Source organism: Podarcis cretensis (assembly GCF_951804945.1).
Source record: "Podarcis cretensis genome assembly, chromosome: 1".
Lineage (NCBI taxonomy): Eukaryota > Metazoa > Chordata > Lepidosauria > Squamata > Lacertidae > Podarcis > Podarcis cretensis.
The window spans coordinates 25,455,389-25,477,256 of NC_137170.1; the positions used below are offsets into that span (position 1 = coordinate 25,455,389).

The window sequence follows — 21,868 nt, forward strand, 5'->3', positions numbered from 1 at the left end:
GATTGGCAAGCCCTAGGCTCTGTGGTTTAACCCACAGCGCCACCCGCGTCCCATATAGAGCTCTTCAAGGCAGTTAGACAAATTCACAGAGGATAAGACATGATGGCAGCATGACAGTGAAGGTTAGTTGCCTGAGACCAACAGTAGGAGAGGGCAACTGTATTCGTGTCCTATACTTGGGTTTCCCATACTAGGCATGTGATTGGCTTGAAACTGGTTGCTGGGTTTGATAGACTGTTGATTTGATCCAGCGAGGATGCCCTCATGGTCTTAAGAAAGATATAATGAAGGAAGGCAACAAATGAGAAGATTTGGAAGGAGCTAAGTATAAAGACAAGCAGACAGAAATCTATATTGCTCATCAGCCTTGTCTAAACACTGTTTGGCAGCTTGCAGGTGCTGATTGGACCACAGACAGGATTAGGTTCCAAACTACAGGTTGAGTTAAAGGAACTGATTGCAGACATTTAATGTGTGTGTGATTTTTCTTGGAATCAGGGAAGAGTTGGGAGTCTTGATCAGGATCCAGAGTCCTGATTCATGATCAGTCTCCATCCCAACCAGGCAGCAATTGCTATTTATTTATTTATTGAATTTATTTTCCATCCCTTTCTCTCAAGGTGGTTCTCCCGTCACTGCTCATTTAATCCCTACAGCAAACCTGTTGTTAGGTTAGGCTGGGAGCTGCTGGCCCACTGAGCTTCATCCAACACCCTTTTAAATGTTTTTGTGGGAGCAGGTGGAGGAGAGTGGGGTTATTGGTTTTTTTTGTGTTATTGTTTTTATTATGTATTTTGCGTTCTTTATCTTGTGTTTTTTTATGCTGTAAATTGCCCTGAGATCAATGGATGAAGGGTGGCATAAAGGTAAAGTAAAGGTACCCCTGCCCGTACGGGCCAGTCTTGACAGACTCTGGGGTTGTGCGCCCATCTCACTTAAGAGGCCAGGGGCCAGCGCTGTCCGGAGACACTTCCGGGTCACGTGGCCAGCGTGACGAAGCTGCTCTGGCCAGAGTCAGAGCCAGAGCCAGAGCCGCACACGGAAACGCCGTTTACCTTCCCGCTGGTAAGCGGTCCCTATTTATCTACTTGCACCCGGAGGTGCTTTCGAACTGCTAGGTTGGCAGGCGCTGGGACCGAGCAGCGGGAGCGCACCCCGCCGCAGGGATTTGAACCGCCGACCTTTCGATCGGCAAGCCCTAGGCGCTGAGGCTTTAACCCACAGCGCCACCTGCGTCCCGAAGGGTGGCATACAAATTAATTAATTAAATATGATGATGAAGATGGTGATGATGATGGCCTCCCAGGTCCTAGTCTAAAACTCTAATCACTACTGCACACAGGCTGTAACTTAAAACTATAGTTAAATGCGACAGTGCATTTAACATGATGTGCCATTTGGCCCTTAGCTATGCATGGAATGAGGTGTGGTGCAAGAGAAATCAGAGGCACAATAACTTCATGTAATGACAACAGATATCATTTCCTGAAGGTTAAAAGGAAACCTCCCCCAATTCCCTCTAAAATGTTTTAGGTCTTCACAGAGCGCTCTCCAGGGTGTCGTAGTTCTTTTCAAGACTTGCAGAACTTGTCCAATCAGGAAAGAGGTGCAGCATAAGGGAAGGGAGAAAGGACAGCTGCTCATGCCTGTGATGTTTATCTCAGCCCTGAGATTTTGCGTGGGAATTTGTTCAGTGCTGAAAAGCTAGCCTTGGGACTCCTTCCTGTAGTTTCAGTGCTCTCATTATTGCAGAACACTTGTGAAACTCCCACCCCTGAGCAATCTGACCTTGGTTGCAGTAGGGGCAAGTGAAAGTTCGTACTGTCTTTCATAGCTCAGTGTTGCATTTTTGCCTGTGTCGGATTCATGGAAGATGCTTGATGTGACAGGTAGGCTGCTGTAGCATCCAAACTGGTCCTTATCAACTGGGTCAGCCTTCCCTAAACTGATGCCCTTCAGATTTTGTTGGACTGCAACTCTATTCAGCACCAGCCAGACTAGGCTGTATTAATGATAATCAATTGAAAGGACTATCAACAAATTGATGGCGTTTAAACATACAATTGGCTCTTACCCCATCGTATCAAACATGCTTTTTAATGCCCAATTTCCCACTTGTGAACCAGCCATACAATTGGCTGTGAAGAGTGGTCTCCCTGCTTTATTTCATTGTCTGGACAACTGTTTTCTACAAAAGCAGCGAACACAACATCTACAAAATTAGAGGCTTTTAAAATTTACTCTTTATACTAAATTCCAAACTAATTAGGAGTTGCTTCGGCCTAAGAGCTATTAATTACTTGGATTTCAATTATAGGTTGATGGAATAGAACAATGTTGATTTTTCAAAGACTATCAGGAATGATGTTATTAGACTCTAGCTGATAATATCTGACAATTGCCACTTCAGAATTGCTTTAATGTGACAGTTTCAGGGTTGTTGGGGTTTTTGGTGTGGTTTTTTTTTGGAAAAAGATCTTCTAGGATGACAACCAAGCTTCATTCCTCATGGTATGTGGCATCATAAGATCTCCTGAGCACCATATATAACAAGAATGAAGCATCAAGGTTATAATAAAAGCTCTGTGGGATCAGACTAAAGCCCAGTATCCAGGCTACACCTCTCCCTAGGCCACAGCTCTGTCCCCAAGCCTCACCCCTCACTGGTCCTTCTCTGTATCCTCCTCAAGTGCTTTTGCATGACTGGAATGTATCCCCATATTCTGATAATGCTTCCTTGCATGCTTGGACAGAGGTTAGAGAGAGTTGGGTGGCTGTGAGCTGTGTAGAAACCCTGGACTTCCTGTAGCTCAGATGTATCCTACTGTCCAAATGCAGTGTGTTAGCCCCAGCCAAGAGCTGTTGCAGAGCAAGCAGGAGTCTCCAAGGAAGTCTTGCCTGAGAGCAGAACTTGCATACAAAGTCAGACAGTCCAGAGGCCAGGGAATCCAGATGATCACAGAGCCAATGGTCTGGATGGAGAGCAGGAAGCAGCAAGGTGGGTCCAGGGACCACAGGCGTTGTTTCCAGCATCTGACTGCTGCTGAGAGCTCTGTTGAAGAAGGCCAGAGCCAGCTGGTTCTCACCAGTGCCTTCTCCTCTGCGCAGGCTGATCAGTTGCAGGTGGAGTCACCCCACTTCCCCCTTCAGGCTGCTGTTAAGCAGGTGAAGCTTGGCCCATGGCATGCAGTACAGTGGTACCTCGGGTTACATACGCTTCAGGTTACACATGCTTCAGGTTATAGACTCTGCTAACCCAGAAATAGTGCTTCAGGTTAAGAACTTTGCTTCAGGTTGAGAACAGAAATAGTGCTCCGGCAGCGTGGCAGCAGCGGGAGGCCCCATTAGCTAAAGTGGTGCTTCAGGTTAAGAACAGTTTCAGGTTAAGTACGGACCTCCAGTACGAATTAAGTACTTAACCTGAGGTACCACTGTACTCCATCTACTTTTGCCTCGGACTCCACGCACCACTGGGACGCAGCTTTTGGAAGGCTGCTTACAAAGGAACATGACCCTTGGGCTGAAAAAGGTTTCCCAGACCTTAAAGGTCAACACCAGGACTTTGAGTTGTGGTACTCTGAGCAGAGTAGGCACTCACCAAGCGGAAGGCAGGGGCTGCTTTTGAAGTTGCATCAAAGTGAAAAGCAATTCCAGTGTCGCCTCAAAGAAGCAAAATGTCTCCCTGTTGCTGGTCAACAGCATTTGATGTCAACCATAGTTTATGCCTTTATTCTGGCCTGCTTGCCTCTGCTTCCGCTCCACTCCCCCTCCCCAAATTCATTGACACCACCAGCAGCGTTTGCTGCAGCTTGCTGAAATGTTGCTGAAGTCAGCAACTCTCTGCACTGCATTAGAGAATTCACTTTAGGGAAACGGATGCAGCTGTTCCCTTAGCAGTTTCTCTTACAACCTCTCTTCAGTGTTCTGCAACTGCTATAATGGCAATTCTGCCATAGTGGAAGATAAAGCCCCAGCCCCCCAATAGCTCAGTCTGCAATGCAGTTACGCCAAAGGCAGGAAATTGTTCCGGGGACTTTTTCTGTCATCAGCTGTCAAGGTTCAGTCTGATAAGTATGAAATAATGATTAAAAAAGAGGAAAGGGCACCTTTGATTCTGTATCAAGCACCTTTATCTCACTGATAAATAACCACAAGGAGCTTCCAGAAATCTGGAACATGGGGGAATGGCTTCTAGGTAAGAGAGCATGACTAGAACATTAGCATCTATCTTGTAAAGAGCTGGCTGTTAAGCCCTTGACAAACACTTAAGGGTTGTGTTGATTTAGTGATGAAGACTGCAATCCTAACCCCACTTACCTTGGGTAAGCCTGATGGAAATCAGTAGCACTTCTGAGTAGCCATGGTCAGTAAGAAACAGTAAGAGCTGTTCAACAGTGGAACGATCTCCCTTGGAAGGTTGTGGATTCTCCTTCCTAGGATGTTTTGAAGCAGAGGTTGGCTGGATGGCCATCTGTCATGGATGCTTTAGTTTAGATTCCTGCATTGCAGGGGTTTGGGCTAGAGGATCCTTGGGGTCACTATGGATCAGGGTTGTGCAGTAAGGCGATATGGTAGCAGACTTTTTGTTTTCTGTTGGAGTGTGCCATTGCTCACTTTCTTGATCTCCACAGTTCATTTGAATAAATTTCTATTCTTGGAACTTTGGCGGACGCCTCTTCTGATTTGGCAAGCCATTCTTTCTTTTCTTCTTAGAACAGCAAGGTCCTGTTCAGATGCTCTAAAATACTCTACTTGCTTCTTGGGTTCACCATGCTAGCAGGCACTGTTCCCCAGTGTCAATTTACAGGAACACAGTTAGCAATAAATATGCCACCGGGCTCATATGAATTTCCCCTGGGAGGTAGCATCTGTTGGCATGGATGGGCATTACTGTTCTGGCATTGGCTTCCTCTTTATGACTGGGTCTATCAGGGAGGCCCTGCATAGAATAGCCTCCACCATTGCTTCTCGGCCTTTTGGCTAAGATCAAGTGTAGAATAGCCTCCACCAACCTGGTGCTCTCCAGGTATTTTGGACTACAACTCCCATCAGCCCCAGTTTTTGTGGTCCAAAAACAACTAGAGGGCACCAGGTTAGCAAAGGCTGGCACATAGCACAACTTGGGCCAGAAGACAGCAAACCATAGGCTATGGTCAAGCCTGTAGTTTCCTTCAATGGGTTGGCTTCAGTGGGTATTCACAAAAGTCATACTGGTTTGTTCCAGTGTGCATAAGATATATCAGGCATCCCCCAACTTGGCCCTCCAGATGTTTTGGGACCACAACTCCCACCATCCCTAGCTAACAGGACCAGTGGTCAGGGATGATGGGAATTGTAGTCCCAAAACATCTGGAGGGCTGAGTTTGGGGATGCCTGAGATACATTGATCACAACGCCTAAATTTAGGCTCCTTGTGAGAAATTCTTGACTCTGGAGAAGTCAACAGAAGGAGCGTCTCCACCCCCATCATTCTGCCCAGACACTGAGGTCCAGTGCCGAGGGCTTTCTGGTGGTTCCCTCATTGTGAGAAGTGAGGCTACAGGGAACCAGGCAGAGGGCCTTCTCGGTAGTAGCACCCGCTCTGTGGAACACCCTCCCACCAGATGTCAAAGAGAAAAACAACTACCAGACTTTTAGAAGACATCTGAAGGCAGCCCTGTTTAGGGAAGCTTTTAATGTTTAATAGACTATTGTATTTTAATATTCTGTTGGAAGCCGCCCAGAGTGGCTGGGGTAACCCAGCCAGATGGGTGGGGTATAAATATATTATTGTTGTTGTTGTTGTTGAAAGGGGTATGTGTGTGTGTTGTGGGGATGGGGGAAAACAGAGAGGAACCCACTCCTTTGAGCAATTAATTGCCTTTTTTTAACTGTCAGATCTGAGCCATAGGCAGCTGTGAGGTTAGAGTCAGGAGCTGAGAGCAAGGAGTTGGTGGGGCAGAGCCTGAAAACAAGCTAAGAGCTACCCCTCATCAACAATGATGCTCCAACTTGATCCCCTTATATTCACCACACATGGCAGCTATGCACAGAGGCAGGAGCTCCTGTTTTTTTTTACCCCGGCAGTCCCAGCTGTTGACTAAGGGCAAGGGTAGCCAACTCCCATCCGCCCTGACCACTGACCATGGTGGCCGGGACTCCTGGCACTTGTGGTCCTACAATATCTGGAAAGCATTGTGTTGGCTACTGCTGACTAAGCAGGGGAGCAATTCACATGGCTATTCTGCTCCTATTCTTTCTTTTCCCCGGAGTGATCATGCTAGGTTAATGAGGAACAATTCTGCTGAATCCTGTTTCACAACTGCAGATCACGCCTATGGAAGCCGCTGCTGAAGTGGCGTACGGCAGGTTCAATTTGTCAACATAAAGCAAATTGAGCAAGAAAAGAAAAGAAATGTGCATTGCCCTGCATGTTGTCATTCTTTGCCCTGTGAATTGAAGAGCAAGTAGCTAGCCCTAACTGACTGACAGTAAAGATTTCAATAGATTAGTACCTTTCAGTGTTTATTAATGTAGCCAGCCACCTTTTTCTTCTCTATCAACAACTGAGCATTTCAAAGAAAAGAATTCCTGGATATATTTTGCATGCCTCATCTGGTGAGTAGGATGAAAGCAGCAGGCGTGGGTTACCACAGCTCTGCACTGATGCATAGTTGTAGACTCATAACAAAGGAAATTTGGAAGAGGTTAGGTCTTGTTAGGAGCTGCTCCTATGGAAGGTTAAAACTGGAGTTCACGTCACCTTCAGATTAAATTAGGTACCTAAAAGGATGGCAGAAATTGAATTAGAGGTGGACTGACATTTAGACCATCTGGTCCTCTTCCAATTGTATGACACCTCTCACCCGTTCCCCTCAGATAATATGTAACAGATACATTTTTAGTGCCCAATTTTCATAATATAGCTGTTAACTTGTCAGAGGTATATCATCTTTATATGTAAACATTTATATTCCTATGAAATCACCACAGCCCACAGATAATGGAAAGATAGCTTGCAAGGTTGCTGATGTCTGCTGCTCAGAAGTAAGTCTCACTGTATTTAGTGGGGCATACTACAAGTGTGCAAAGCCTTCCAACGCTATAATTCTATTATTGTATGACTATCTTTGAACTTATTTTGCTGCTGAAAATATTAAATGCAGCTTTTATTATTCAACGTTACAGTAAATGATCTCCCCCTTCCTTGGGTTGAAGTAGTAAGGTGTTGTTCAGCTTACATGCACCCCCTACTTATTTGAATGATAGAATGAAGTGAAGACCCATTCTTTTGGTACAGCCCTAGAGCCCTTTTCTACAAATGTTGCTGCTTGTAACTCTTGAAGAGGACTGTGGTGTAAAGCAGGGATGGGGAACCATTGACTCTCCAGATGTTGCTGGAATACAGCTCTCCTCTTTCAGGACCATTGGCCAAGCTGCCTGGGGCTGATGAGAGCTGGAGTCCAGCAATGTCTGGAGGTTGACAAGTTCTCGATTCCTGGTGAGCCAGTGTGGTGTAGTGGTTAAGAGCGGTAGACTCGTAATCTGGGGAACAGGGTTCGCGTCTCTGCTCCTCCACATGCAGCTGCTGGGTGACCTTGGGCTAGTCACACTTCTCTGAAGTCTCTCAGCCCCACTCACCTCACAGAGTGTTTATTGTGGGGGAGGAAGGGAAAGGAGAATGTTAGCCGCTTTGAGACTCCTTAGGGCAGTGATAAAGCGGGATATCAAATCCAAACTCTTCTCTTCTGGTGTAAAGTGATTTCTGCATGTGGGCATGGAAGCTGCAGTTGTGCCACTAGCTTATACTACTAGAATTCGGGATTTTGAAATAATATTTATTACCTAAGTATCCAGCCAACACATACCACCAGTGAAAGGATTTATGCTAGCACAGCTTAACTTTCCTTCACTCTCCTCCCCCTGTGTCTTCCTCAAATCTGCTCTGGCATGTTGGGAGAACCTCTTGTACAGATTTAGGGGGCATGTGCAGGGAGGAGAGGAGGAGAAACTTCCATTGCAAATGTTTAAATGCTTGTGCTGACAGGACACATTAGTTGGTCACTACCCAACATAAGGACGCGGGTGGCGCTGTGGGTTAAACCACAGAGCCTAGGACTTGCCGATTGGAAGGTCGGTGGTTCGAATCCCCGCGACGGGGTGAGCTCCCGTTGCTTGGTCCCTGCTCCTGCCCACCTAGCAGTTTGAAAGCATGTCAAAGTGCAAGCAGATAAATAGGTGCCGCTCCGGCGGGAAGGTAAATGGCATTTCCGTGTGCTGCTTTGGTTTCCCCAGAAGTGGCTTAGTCAGCATGGCCACATGATCCAGAAGCTGTACACCAGCTCCCTTGGCCAATAAAGCGAGATGAGCGCCGCAACCCCAGAGTTGGCCACGACTGGACCTAATGGTCAGGGGTCCCTTTACCTTTACCTTTACCCAACATTTTATCCTTATATGAAGTTTCCAGATGTTGCTAATCCACAGATCCAGAACTGCTTATCTTCCATAATGGTGTAGCTTTCAGATGCTCTCTGACCATTCACTGACTCCAGCATTTAGTGGTCTTTAATTGATGCAGACATCACAGTTTCTGTGGTAGTGTCTTTAGTACCATCTTGTATGCGTGTGTGAAGTACATTTTTAAATGTGATTGCTTTTATGACTGCATTATTTTACCTTCTTTATTATTCATCACCTTGGGTGACTTTGTGCTGAGAATCCATTCGTAAATATTAAAACTAGAATGAGCTAGACGTATAAAGAAGCAAATGCTGACATTTAAGGCTGCTTGTTAATGGTTCCTTAATGTTTCTATACTGTGCCCTCTCCAAACAAACAGGAACATACCTTTCCCAAATGGCACCATCTCGCGGGGGAAAGGGCTGTGTCACAACACTGGCAAGTCCCCTATGAGGCACAAGGATCTGCCAATTTAATGTGCATGTTGCATAAACTGAGATTTGTCATTGCTTTTAATGAGAGAGATTAAAACCTCTTTCGTGACAAGTTAACAAACAGGCACAAGAAAACGTGTCATGCTAGGGAAAGCAGACTCTGAAGATGCCTCTTGAAGAAGTCAGGCTCTAGACAGATACTTATTTCAGAGTTTGAATGTAAGGTTGGAAGCAGGCATACTATTTGTGGTAGCCCTTTTCAGATGTTTTGATGCAGGGATGAGGAATTGGCTTCGGCTGGTGGATGTAGGAAAGGCCATTGTAGCACATATAATAATAATAATAATAATAATAATAATAATAATTTATTATTTGTACCCCGGCATGCATGCAGGTTCAATCTCTAGTATCTCTAGCAGTGTTTGAAATTAGCCAGGCGCCAGGTGCATTTTGCACCTGGCTTTCAACCACTTGCGACCAGGTGAAGATGCCTGGGCGCCAGGCTGGCATGTGACATCTCCACCATCCAGAGGTGCGTGCCTGGGGATCATTGGATCTGGACTGGTTTCACACACTGATACTCCATTCTGTAGAATTCTATCAGTTATATTTTATCTGTACAAGCAGAATGCAGTCACCGTTAAGAAAAAGAGGTCAGAATAGGCCAATATATATGTGGACTGTCCCTGGATCAAGTGACTTTTCTTCTTTAAGTTCTCAAAGCTCTTAACCTAGCTCAGGGTTGTCATCTGAACTAGACAGATGTTTAACTAAGAATCAATCACAGTCAGTCCATCGTTTGAAAAATAAGGCATTAGAGCCGTCTTGCCCCAAACTGACAACTAGACATTCCATTTTGGCGACTGTAACCTTCGTTTAAGGAGCCAGTTGGCACCTAGCTTATATAACTGAGTTTCTGACACTGATCTAGTTGGGGCTGGGAGAGAACCCAACCTGAAACCCTGGAAAGCCACTTTTGCTCAGTGTAGACCAGGCATAGCCAAACTTGGCGCTCTAGATGCTTTGGGACTACAATTCCCATCATCCCTGACCACTGGTCCTGTTAGCTAGGGATGATGACAGTTGTAGTCCCAAAACAGCTGGAGGGCCAAGTTTGGCCATGCCTGGTGTAGACAGTTCTGTGCTAGAGGGTCCAACTTGGTCAGCTTTCCTGGTGGCAGCCATGTTTTTTTTCTGTTCAGTTCCTCCCAAAAGCTATGGAATGTCATCATCACTCCTGGGTCCAAGTTGCTATATGTGCAGCCAAAGCAAAGCACGGCAGCCAGTAGCCCCATGCAGTTGAGGCTCTAGGGTAAGGATTCAAACGAAAGTTCAAACGAAAGAATTATATTTTAAGGGAAAAGAGGCGTTGCTGCAGCCTCACAAGCCCCAGGACAATCCCTCCTCCAATTTGTTCAGCTATTCTATTTACCATTTAGGCCCACACTTTGACTAGAGCCGACTAAAAATGGTGTGTGCATATTTAAAACTCTCGCTAGCATCAGTGTAGGTGTAGTGCTCAAAATGTCAATTTTTGCTGATGCTGGTAGCTAGATTGTACCCAAAATTATTAAATGCCAGTGAAGTAGATTGCTATTAGGATTAGGTTATGGGAATAGCTTAGTAAATTTATTGATGCTTTTAATCATTTTTCAGAGTTTAACAGCCTTTGTGAATGGACTGCATTTTGCATTATTTATTGTACATTGAAAAGTTTTCGGGATCTTTCCACCTCGCTTCCTATAAACTTGGTGATTGATATCTTTAAGTACTGCATTTATACCCCAATTTTTCTTGAAGGAGCATGAAGTGTTGCACACAGTCCTCCCCCCCCCTTCATTTTACCCTCAAAACAACCTTGTGAGGTAGGTTGAGCTGTGAGACTGTGACTGGCTCAAGGTCACCCTGTGCGCTTCATGGCTAAGTGAGGATTTGAACTCTGGTCTCCTGGATTTTCTACAGCACTCTAACCACTACACCCACCCCACACATCCTAGAGTTTTGACAATAAAATGTGCTTGGTTAGAAGGCGCAAAGGGCAATGGGGAGCTGACATGATGATGTCCTCCAAAAGTTTTAGACTATAACCCCTATAATCTCTGACCAATCTGGCTGGGGCTGATGAAACATGTAGTCCAAAAACACTACCCTGGGTACTGTGGGGCTAGGGCACATAACATACAATATTTGTTGTGATAGTTCACCCAAACTTGAGGTGAATGGGAATTTATTTTTAAAGGATCAGAACTGTATAAATAGAATACCTGACCACACTGCTCCTTTTATAAGATGCAGAGGAAAAAGGCAAAAATAACCCCTTTGCTTTCCTGGGAGGCATTAAGGCAGGTTCTCTGAAAGATGATGTCACACTTCAGGGAATTCTAATACACCATTTATCGGAAACATTGTCTAACATGTGCAGATTAACCCTTGACTTCTGACACCATTTCTCTCAAAGTCTTGAAATAATATGATCCTTCTGGAGACTGTGCAATTTATAAATGATCAAACATAGTTACTAATGACTTCAGGTTGGCGCCTCGATCCCGACATACTGATGTGAATGAGAAACACCTGTGGGTGTTCTTGATGCAACCCATCTCCCATTGAAGTGAATGGCACCACTCCTGTTCGCCAAGAGATTGGTTCTGCACCCTTTATTCCTGTTGCAGGATCCTATGTACAGGGTGTTCAAAAAGTCACTCTACACTATACTGTAAGTAAATGTCCATAGGTGTAGAGTTACCTTTTGAACACCCTGTACATCTTTATGTATTGTTTTGAAAATCAGAAAAATGGACAGAGGTAACATTTGCAGGATGTTAGGCTTTATAGATCTAAACTGAGTAATTATTTAGTTCTTTGGCTTACCGATTGAGAAATAATAATAATGGGTGTAATTCAACTATGTCTTCCTCATAGTAGCCTCATTGAAATTAATGAACCTGACTAAGTTAGAGCCATTAAGATCAATGGCTCTACTCTGAGGAAAACTTTGTTAAAATATTAAAACAAATACAGAAAGACTTTTGCATGTGTTATCGCAGCAATTCTTATAACACTTCTGCAAGGTAGGTAAGTATTTTAGCTTTGAGGGTTGAGAGAATAGCTGCTTGCCTCAGGCCACTTAGTGCGTTTATGACAAATACTTGAACTAATTCACCGCTCCCTCACTTCCCGCCATTAAACTACAAGGGTGGAACAAGAGTTGCTTAGGAAGTTCGTATTCCAAGCCTCTGATAGTAACCTTATTATGGCCCTCCTGGCCCTCTGCATCATTATTCTGCTAAATATTAATGAGTTAATAATCTCATAATCTGTGTGAAAGACAATGTGAGTCATGGTATCTATATCCCTACTCCCTTCCAAGCAGGGCTGATTTCCTTGGTGTATGTGGTGGGATTTTAATGAGGAAACAGTTCAGCATGCCACTTTTCCAGTTCAGTTTCCCCCTTTATAAAAGTTACCTGCAGTCTGACCCTTATTTTAACCATCTACCTGTATAATTGAGCTTGCTAATGCCAGGATGTTTGTGTTATTGTTAACCATGGGTAGGCAAACTAAGGCCCCAGGGGCCAGATCCGGCCCAATCACCTTTTCAATCCGGCCTGCGGACGGTCCGGGAATCAGTGTGTTTTTACATGAGTAGAATGTGTCCTTTTATTTAAAATGCATCGCTGGGTTATTTGTGGGGCATAGGAATTTGTTCATCTCCACCCCCCAAAAAAATAATAGTCCAGCCCCCCACCAGGTCTGAGGGACAATGGACTGGCCCCCTGCTGAAAAAGTTTGCTGGCCCCTGTTAACACTTGTGAACAGTCACTGTAATAGCACACTGCATTCTTATACTTGTCTACTCAGAAGTAAGTCTCATTTAGTTCAATGGGGCTTACTCTTAGGTAAGTGTGTACAGGATTGCAGCCTTAAACTTGATCATATTAGTCACAGGGCATTTTTTTTTTGTTTCTTAGCATTTCATTTCCCTCTGACCTTGCTTCTTATGACCCCCAACCCCTCACCATATGCATGTATTTGCTTGCTAACTTGGAACAACGTTTTGTACATCTGATGAAATGAACCTCAAAAAACTGCTATGTTCTGTTTTGAGGGATGGCCTCATCAGTAGCAGAGTCGTGATCTAAGATCAGAGTTCCAGTTTAGGCAATCACAGCAAGTCAAGGGCAAGGTCTAGATTGCAGTTCAGCACCTTGGATAGCTCCATGTGTGTCAAGTGGACAGAAAGGGATGGGAATGCTTGATGGCAAGATCTGGTGTTGTAGGAATATAGAACAGCAAGTCTTCTTAAGCTCATAAAAAGCATAATAAAAATTCATGCCAAGTTCCACTTTTAGAAACAGCAGTTACTGGGCAAAAGTCTAGGATCATTGTTATAGGGTTTTCATCCATACAGTTAACGGACATGTAACACCAGGGCTGGCCCTATAATTAGGCAGCGTGAAGCAGTCACCTCAGGCAGCTGATTTTGGTTGTCATGAAAAGACAGCAAGTTATTATTTGTAGACTTCAGTTAGTAGGCAGGGTATAAATGTTCCCAAACACACACACATAAACAAATAAACTACCATATTTTTCCTCTATATAAGACTAGGTTTTTTAACCAAAAAATTAGGTTTAAAATTGGGGCTCGTCTGATTTATGGGTAGTGCTGAGGGGTGATTTCTTAATTTGGAGTCCCCAAAAATATGGGGCGTCTTATACATGGAGGCATCTTATACACAGAAAAATCATGGAAATCATTAGCGTATTCTTTGTGCCAGGGAGCAGGAGATATGTTTGTGGGATTTTCTGCTTCAGGTACCAGAATGGCTTGACCAGTTTGAGGTATTATAGATTGTAATCAACCCATTGAAACTAATGGAACCAAATGAGTAATGTTCATTAATTTTAATGGGTCTGCTCTGAATAGGACTAATATTGGATAAATGCTTTGTGCCTTGACATTGATGTTGGGGACAGTGGTGCCATTTATTTCTCTGTTTCAGGCTGTACAATATCCTGGTTATAATAATTTTATTGATTTGCTTGTTTAAAAAACTTATATACCACTTTTCATTTATGAATCCCAAAAAATGGTTCACTGTAGGCATAAAAACCATTAAAATAAATATCAACAATGAAAACATCCAGGCCAGAACACAAAATTCTAGCAACTGCAGCAGCCAGGATTCATTATCAACAGCAAGGAAATTCCAAGGTAAACAGAAAGATCTTTAAATCTGTGAAAACATCCCATTGTTGGTGCTTGCCTGATCTCCATTGGGAGCTAAATCCATAGAATGGGTGCTGCAACAGAATAGGGTCCCCTCTGAATCCCAGCCAACTGAATTTCTGATAGGTCGCAATGCAGTCAGGAGGGCCTCAGAACTGTAAATCTAAAAGAAAACCAAAACTCTTGTTATTAAGCAGAGATTTTAACCTCATTTGCTTTTTGTTTTGTTTTAGTGACTGTTCCAGCAGCTGTTCCCTTGGCGTGTGAACCTGAGAGCAATAAAACCAAGGCACACAATCCGGGGCCACGACTCTCTATTTCCTCCCCCCGGACAACTGTGATCGCCAGCATGGAAGCCCCATCACAGGGTTTGCAGACGGTCATGAAGTGGAAAACGGTGGTGGCCATCTTCTTTGTGGTTGTGGCCTACCTGGTCACCGGGGGGCTTGTGTTTCGTGCCCTGGAGCAGCCAGAAGAAAGCAGGCAGAAGGACAGAACAGCCAACGACAAGGCAGATTTCCTTCTGGAGAACAAATGCGTATCTCAACAGGAGTTGGAGGAATTGATTAAGGTGAGAAAACTAGAAGGGACATACTAATGAAACTCAGTGACACTGCGGTCTAGATTTGAAGCTATGGGAAATGATGGTTCACCGCTATGTAAATGAACCACTGCAAGCATCGGGCTTGGGTGCTCCTTCTTCCCATTTTCTTTAGTTTTATGACCACCTGCCTTTGGTTTTAAGTGAAGTACAGCTTTCTGTCATGCCTGAAGCAAAAAACTGTGGCTTGTTAAAATTATGGTTAATGAGAATGCGCCATCCTCAAAGTGTGGTTTTACTTGAGGTGTGATCTGAAAGCATCTTTTTGCACAAGTTCTAGAGTGGTTTTCCTGGTGACCTGAAGGGGCTGCAGTGGATCCCTTGGATTCCAGCCACTGTTTCCTAAAATGTATCTGAAGAAGTGTGCATGCACACGAAAGCTTCTACCAAGAACAAACTTAGTTGGTCTCTAAGGTGCTTCTGGACTCTATCTATCTATCTATCTATCTATCTATCTATCTATATCTATCATCTATCTATAAACTGTGTCAGACCAACATGGCTACCTACCTGAATCTAAAATGTACAGTAAGTTGAGAAGAAAAGATCTGAAGAGATGTTTCCACTCAGAATGTTTCCAAGTTCAGGCAGAAGCATGTACAATCCACAAACCCCAGTTTTTATTTTATTACATTAATATACCAACTTTTTTCCTCCAAGGAGTTCAAGATAGTACACATGGCTCCCCCCCCATTTTTATCTTCACAACAATCTGTCAGGTAGGTTAGGCTGAGAGATGGTGACATGCCCAATGTCGCCCAGTGAGCTTCATGGCTGAGTGGGGATTCGAACCCTGGCAACCCAAGTCATAGTCTAACACTCTGAGCACTGTACCATACTGGCTCTCTGAATGTACTATTGTAACACGGCAGTAATATATTGCTCATTGACCTTTTAGAAGAGGAGTAGGGAGATTTTTGTAGGATGAGGGCCACACTCCCTCATGGCTAGCTTTGGTGGGCAGTGGTAGGCAGAACCAAAGCAAAATTGGGTGTGGCCAGAACCCCCCTCAAGGGCGCTCCCTCACTCTCTCTCATACACACACACACACAAACCCCCCTTTCCCACCTCAGCCCTAGAATCATAGAATCATAGAGTTGGAAGAGACCACAAGGGCCATCGAGTCCAACCCCCTGCCAAGCAGGAAACACCATCAGAGCACTCCTGACATATGGTTGTCAAGCCTCTGCTTGAAGACCTCCAAAGAAGGAGACTCCACCACACTCCTTGGCAGCAAATTCCACTGTCGAATAGCTCTTACTGTCAGGAAGTTCTTCCTAATGTTTAGGAACATTTAGGATGCAGTGTCCACAAAGCTCACCCCTCCATCACACAGCAAGTGAAGTTGAAACAACCTTTCCCCCCAAGCCTAATTGTGGTGCAGGCAGCTGATTTTGTTGGAGTGGTCTAGCGCATAAGGAGGCAGAGGTAAATTCCCCCAGTGGTGAGCCTGTTAGGGCAGAGAGGCCAACAGTAGGTGGCGCGAGAGATGTTCACAGACAAAGCCAACTAGTTCATGTTTTGTCCCCATCCTCCTCCTTGTTGAATTCCACAAAGGCAACAGTGAGACCAAGGAGAAGGAAGCTTACAGGCCATGGTACCTTCTGGACTGGTTGTAAGTAAGAAGGGAGCCAGGTGGGGGCTGGCTGGGAGCAGGATGAGGTTGGTGGTGCAGTGGCTCATTTGCCCTAAGGAACCAGCTTCCACTGCCTTTCCCTCCCCAGCTTCAGCCCTCCCCTTCTATTCATATCAAGTGAATATTCATGCCAAGTGACGTGTGGGGGGAAGAGGAAAGGAGAGGAGTCCTCCATGGGTTTCATCTGGCCCCAGACTGATGACCCACAGGCCCATCCTTGCTTTAGGGAACACATGGGATTAGAAAGAAGAAATACAAAAGACATGGCCTCTAGTGCTGGGGCAGCTACAGTTTGGAATTCCTTAGACAGGAACTAGTCTCTGCTGTCTTTTTCGTCTACTGAAGACCTTCCTCTTCCAATAAGCCTTTTATGCAGAGATCTTGCCTAGTTTGCATCTGTATTGACATTGCTTTTAGCCTTTTTGTTGTTTGCGTGTTTGGGAGGAAGGCCAGCATATGAACATGGACAACAATGACATCCAGTTTTGACTCTGTTTTTATTAGTAGGAGGAATTTAGCACCGCCTCCGTGGTCTCTGACTACTTACGGTTAAGGAAGAATGTTAATGGGTTAGGAAGGAAAGGGACCCCCCAGCCAGATGTTTTGCAAGCCAGCAAAGGTGGGGCAGGTTGTTGGAGACAGCAGCTGAACAGCTGATCGGCTGAGCATCCATAGCCAGATCCACTTGGCTGAGGAAGAGCATGCTAGAACTGGCAAGCGGACAGATTAAAGCGCAACACCAATAAAGTGTGAAGTTGTACTTAAACCAATAAACCTCTTGGCAGTACATGTTGGCTGTCTTGCAAGCCGGCAGGTTTGAAGCCAAAGAGAGCAGGATATGGGTTGACAGGATGGCCAGCTATTAATAAAATCCCAGCCAAAAAAACACATTTCTGCCATATATGAGCTTTGGAGCAGCTGTCCTATCAACTTTGTATGTGACTTCATTTGCAAGGATCCTGAAAGAGAATGCATTCTTGCATCAGAAGTCAGCCTTTAAGGTGACTTCAAACAGGGATTTAAAAACCCCACACAGAGACCAACCAATGATAATAGGTGGAGGCTTCCAGCCTAATCCCTCCATCTGAATTCAATGCATGGGGTAGCGATCACAAACTGTTATCACCCGACAGCTGTGTGTTGGTCTGTATGAAATAGATTTCATCTTGCTGCGGGTCTCAGTTGAAAGGTGACTTTATTTCCAGAGCCTTTCTTTGTCAAACTAAGCAGGGGTCCAGAGTATATGAGTGGCCTTGAAGACATGATTCTTGTCTGTGCAGTTTAATGGGGTTTTTTTCCTGTCAGTAAACGTGGGGCAGGCGGGGGGTGGGAGGAGGCTCTGTTGCTGCTCATGCTGTTTGTGTTGTGTGGGGGGAAAACAAAGGACTTGGTATTGTTGCTTTTAATGTGGCGCTTTCATTCATAGCGATATTTCTTTTTACAAACATCAAGGAACTGGCTGCAGGACTGCTCATTAGTCCTGTATAGTTGTATGAAAGAAGTATTCTTGATAGTGTGCTTGATCAAAACAAGGGCTTGTTAATTAGAAATTAGAGGGGGGTTTAGTTGAATTTCAAAGAAAATGAAGATTTTGGAAATTCACTGACCTCTCTCGCATGTTGCAGTATGCATGCTTTATCCTGCATGAGCAGATTATGTTCGTTTTACTTCTCCCTACTAGCATGTGGACTATGATCTCTGGCTCAGGCTACATTCTCACCATACATTTAAAGCACTATGGTTTCCCCCCTCACAAAAAATTATGGGAGCTGTAGTTGCGTGTTGAGACCTCAAAACCACCCCCTCATTGAAGAATAACACACACAAGGACACAGATATTACGTTAATGTTATTGGGCAAAATTTGGCCACAACTTTATTGATTGATTACAGAATGTGAGCAATATTGGCTTAAGCATTGAATGGACCCGACTATATCTGACTCCTGCCCGTTGCTCACGGAGTCCGGTAAGGATAAGCCACCAGTAGGGGGAACCCCGTCAATGCATACCAATACCAAGTTATTAGGAGACACCAATTCCCCTCACAGGACTACAATTCCCAAAAAACCCCGTGAAGGGGGATTGTTACAACACTCTGGGAACTTTAGCTCTTTTAATTGTAAGACACCTTTGTACAAATAAAATAAACTTTGAGGTAAAGTAGGCCCCCCTATGCACTTATTTATTACATTTTTACCCCGCCTTTCCTCCAAGGAGCTCAAGGTAGCACACAAGGCTCTCTTCTTCCCCATTTTATCCTTACAACAACCCTATGAGAGAGGTTAGGCTGAGAGACTGGGACTGGTCGAATGAAAATCATGAATGGGGAAGTTTCAAGAGACATGAGGGGACACATTTTTATAAAAAAGAGATTGGGATTTTGGCCCCCAGCGTAGAAAACCGTCTACTAATATTCTGCACCTTCAGGAGTTTGGCCAAAATGTGATTGCACTGGCTCTGCTTTTCCATTTTAACTAGATACTTTGTGGTGCTGTTGGTTAGGGTAATATGCTGTGCTCTGTTGCTGCTGCAGGATGGGACTTGACGTCATTATTGCTCTTGTTATTCCTGTGGCTTTTGAAAAGCACAGTATAGCTTATTAAATAGATACATGTGGCATAGGAATGTAGGCGGGCCAAAATGTAGGCAGGGGCCAGGTGCGTCAATTGGCATGGGCCTACAATTTTGAGAGGGCTACTCTGAGTCCTCCTGGTTAAAGCAAAAGGGGTTCCTTTTGGTAAATATTATTGAAATGGGGCCTACATTTCCCAGCTGGCCTGGGCCTACTAACCAGCTTTGCACAGCCCTGAACATAGGAACAAAGGGTGCTACCTTACACCAAGTCAGACCATTGGTCCATCAATCTCAGCATTGTGTACACTGACTGGCAGACGCTCTCCCATATGTCAGGCAGGAGTCTGTCCCATCTCTGCCTGGAGATGCCAGCTGGGATTGAAACTGGGACCTTCTGCTTGCAAGGCAGAAGGTCCACCACTGAGCTATGGAACATAAAATTGGGTTTTGGTCCTGTATATCTGAAGGAGAGTCTTCACCCCCATCGTTCAACCCAGACACTGAGGTCCAGTGCCGAGGTCCTCCTGGCAGTTCCCTCACTGCGAGAAGCGAAGTTACAGGGAACCAGGCAGAGGGCCTTCTCAGTGGTGGCGACCGCCCTGTGGAACGCCCTCCCATCAGATGTCAAAGAAATAAACAACTTTATGACATTTAGAAGACATATGAAGGCAGCCCTGTTTAGGGAAGTTTTTAATGACTGATTTAATGTACTTTTAATCTTCTGTTGGAAGCTGCCCAGAGTGGCTGGGGAAACCCAGCCAGATGGGTGGGGTAGAAATAAATTATTATTATTATTATTATTATTATTATTATTATTATTATTATTATTTCTCGTGCCTACCAAAACAGAATACATTTCTGTTCCACAAATGTAAGTGAGAGAGAACCCAAAGAAATATGCAAAGAGACTGGAAATTTTCCATACAGAAAACCCCCCATTTAATATAGCCCTTGGGGGAAATTCCATTGCTTGGGAAAATTGGCCCGAGTTGTCATAGGCAGCACGCCTATGATAACAAATAAACATAGCACTACAAGACTTGTTTGATTTAGTTCCAACAAGCCAATGCATCTCCCCAGTTTTATTTGTCTATGAAGATAAAAACAACAGTGTTTCATAGTAGTGGATGGAGGCTTGCACTTGGACCGGAGGGACCTGGGTCTCTGCTCACTGGATGACCTTGCACTAATCATTGCCTCTCAACCTAACCTGACTGTAGTGAAAGGTATGATTTAGTTTCATCATCATCATCATTTTTAATTTGCATACCGTCTTTCTATCTTACAATACTCAAGGAGGTTTACAAGCTGAAGAAACAAAAAATGTACATCTTATAACAATCGAATGCAATACAAAAATGTGATTATAAAACCTAACTTTAAAATAAGCAACCTACATCAAAAAAGTAACATTCAACAATCATTAGAATCGTATAAAATATCAGCATATAAAAGTTAAACAGAAATTCACCCTTTACAGTTACGATAAATAATTTCTAAACTATAATCAATAAAACAATGGCAAGCCGCAGTACATAAAATAACACAATAGAAATTGAGAAGCAGAGACTAGAGGTTGGAGTAAGGCAGGTGGAAGAGAGCATCTCTCCCCTCATAGTTCTTCCTCCAGGCACAGCTTCCTTATGAGGAAGTTTGAGGCGCCATGCCTCACAACTCAGTGAGCGTGTGCGCGCACACACACACACATCTCTAATGCAATGGTGTTTTTATTCCCTTCCCCTTGCTGGATCAGGGCCATTCCAAGAAACCAAGACAGAGAAAGAGAGAAGAGGTGGGAGGGTAGCAATTGAGGAAGAGAAAGGTGTAAGACACAGGCTGCATTCACATGTTACTTCCTTCCCATTTCATTATGTTTCTCTAGCTGTTTCCACATTAAAAGGTAAAGGGACCCCTGACCATTAGGTCCAGTCCTGACTGACTCTGGGGTTGCGGCGCTCATCTTGCTTTATTGGCCGAGGAAGCCAGCATATAGCTTCTGGGTCATGTGGCCAGCATGACTAAGCCACTTCTGGAGAACCAGAGCAGTGCACGGAAACGCCGTTTACCTTCCCGCCGGAGCAGTACCTATTTATCTACTTGCACTTTGATGTGATTTCAAACTGCTAGGTTGGCAGGAGCAGGGACCGAGCAACGGGAGCTCACCCCGTCGCGGGGATTTGAACCGCCGACCTTCTGATCGGCAAGTCCTAGGCTCTGTGGTTTAACGCACAGCGCCACTACGTTATGGATTATTTCTGGAAATGAGTACTAAGCTTGCACTGTATCCCACTATAGTTCCAGAAGTGGCTTTTATGTTGTCTGAAAGCTCATCTATAATGTGGAACTTAACAGTTAGGGAGATGTCATGAAAATGTGCATGCAGGGAGACACACACACTCACTCTGACAGACACAAACAATGAAGGTTAAGTGAAAGGTAAGTTCTGGGCTTGCAAAGGCTAGAGACTCTTGCCCCAACCCTTCCTTTTTTCTCCTGAGAAGCAGCTGGGTTTTCTCTCTCCCTTTTGTCATGCATTGTTGCCTCCTGTGCTGTGGTCAGTCCGCTTTTGCCCAGCTGTGGAGCATTTTTGTTCCTTTTCTCTCCTCTCCTTTAACCTCAGTTGAGGTAATGAATGATCGTGGAGCTAATGAGCGGGCCGGCTTAGTCAGCGTACGAGCCAGGTATTCTAAGCAAGCTTCTCCTCAGGGGAATTCACTTTTGTCCTTAGGCGTTTTGTTGGCTCAAACGGGAATCGTTTCTGAAAAGTAAATTAAATAGGTTTAGCTGCTTATCGTATCAAATGGCTTACGGCCAGCAAGTGCACAGTATTGGAATGGATTTTTGCCGGTAAAGGAAATCTTCTCTTTGATTTTTTTGCTTAGGTGCTGGGAAATGGGTAAACATATCTCACAGAAGCAAATGTTTTAAACATAAACTGCCCCCAAAGCGTTGG

General features: G+C 44.5%; 1 protein-coding gene across 2 annotated transcripts in view; it reads left to right on the forward strand.

Moving 5' to 3' along the window:
• KCNK10 (potassium two pore domain channel subfamily K member 10) overlaps positions 1-21,868 on the forward strand; it is a 75,872-nt gene that overhangs the window by 13,577 nt on the left and 40,427 nt on the right. For both annotated transcript variants that reach the window (XM_079988917.1, XM_079988916.1), the window contains one exon: positions 14,337-14,674. In XM_079988917.1, coding sequence (XP_079845043.1) covers positions 14,337-14,674 — 338 coding nt within the window. The remainder of the gene's footprint in view (positions 1-14,336; positions 14,675-21,868) is intronic.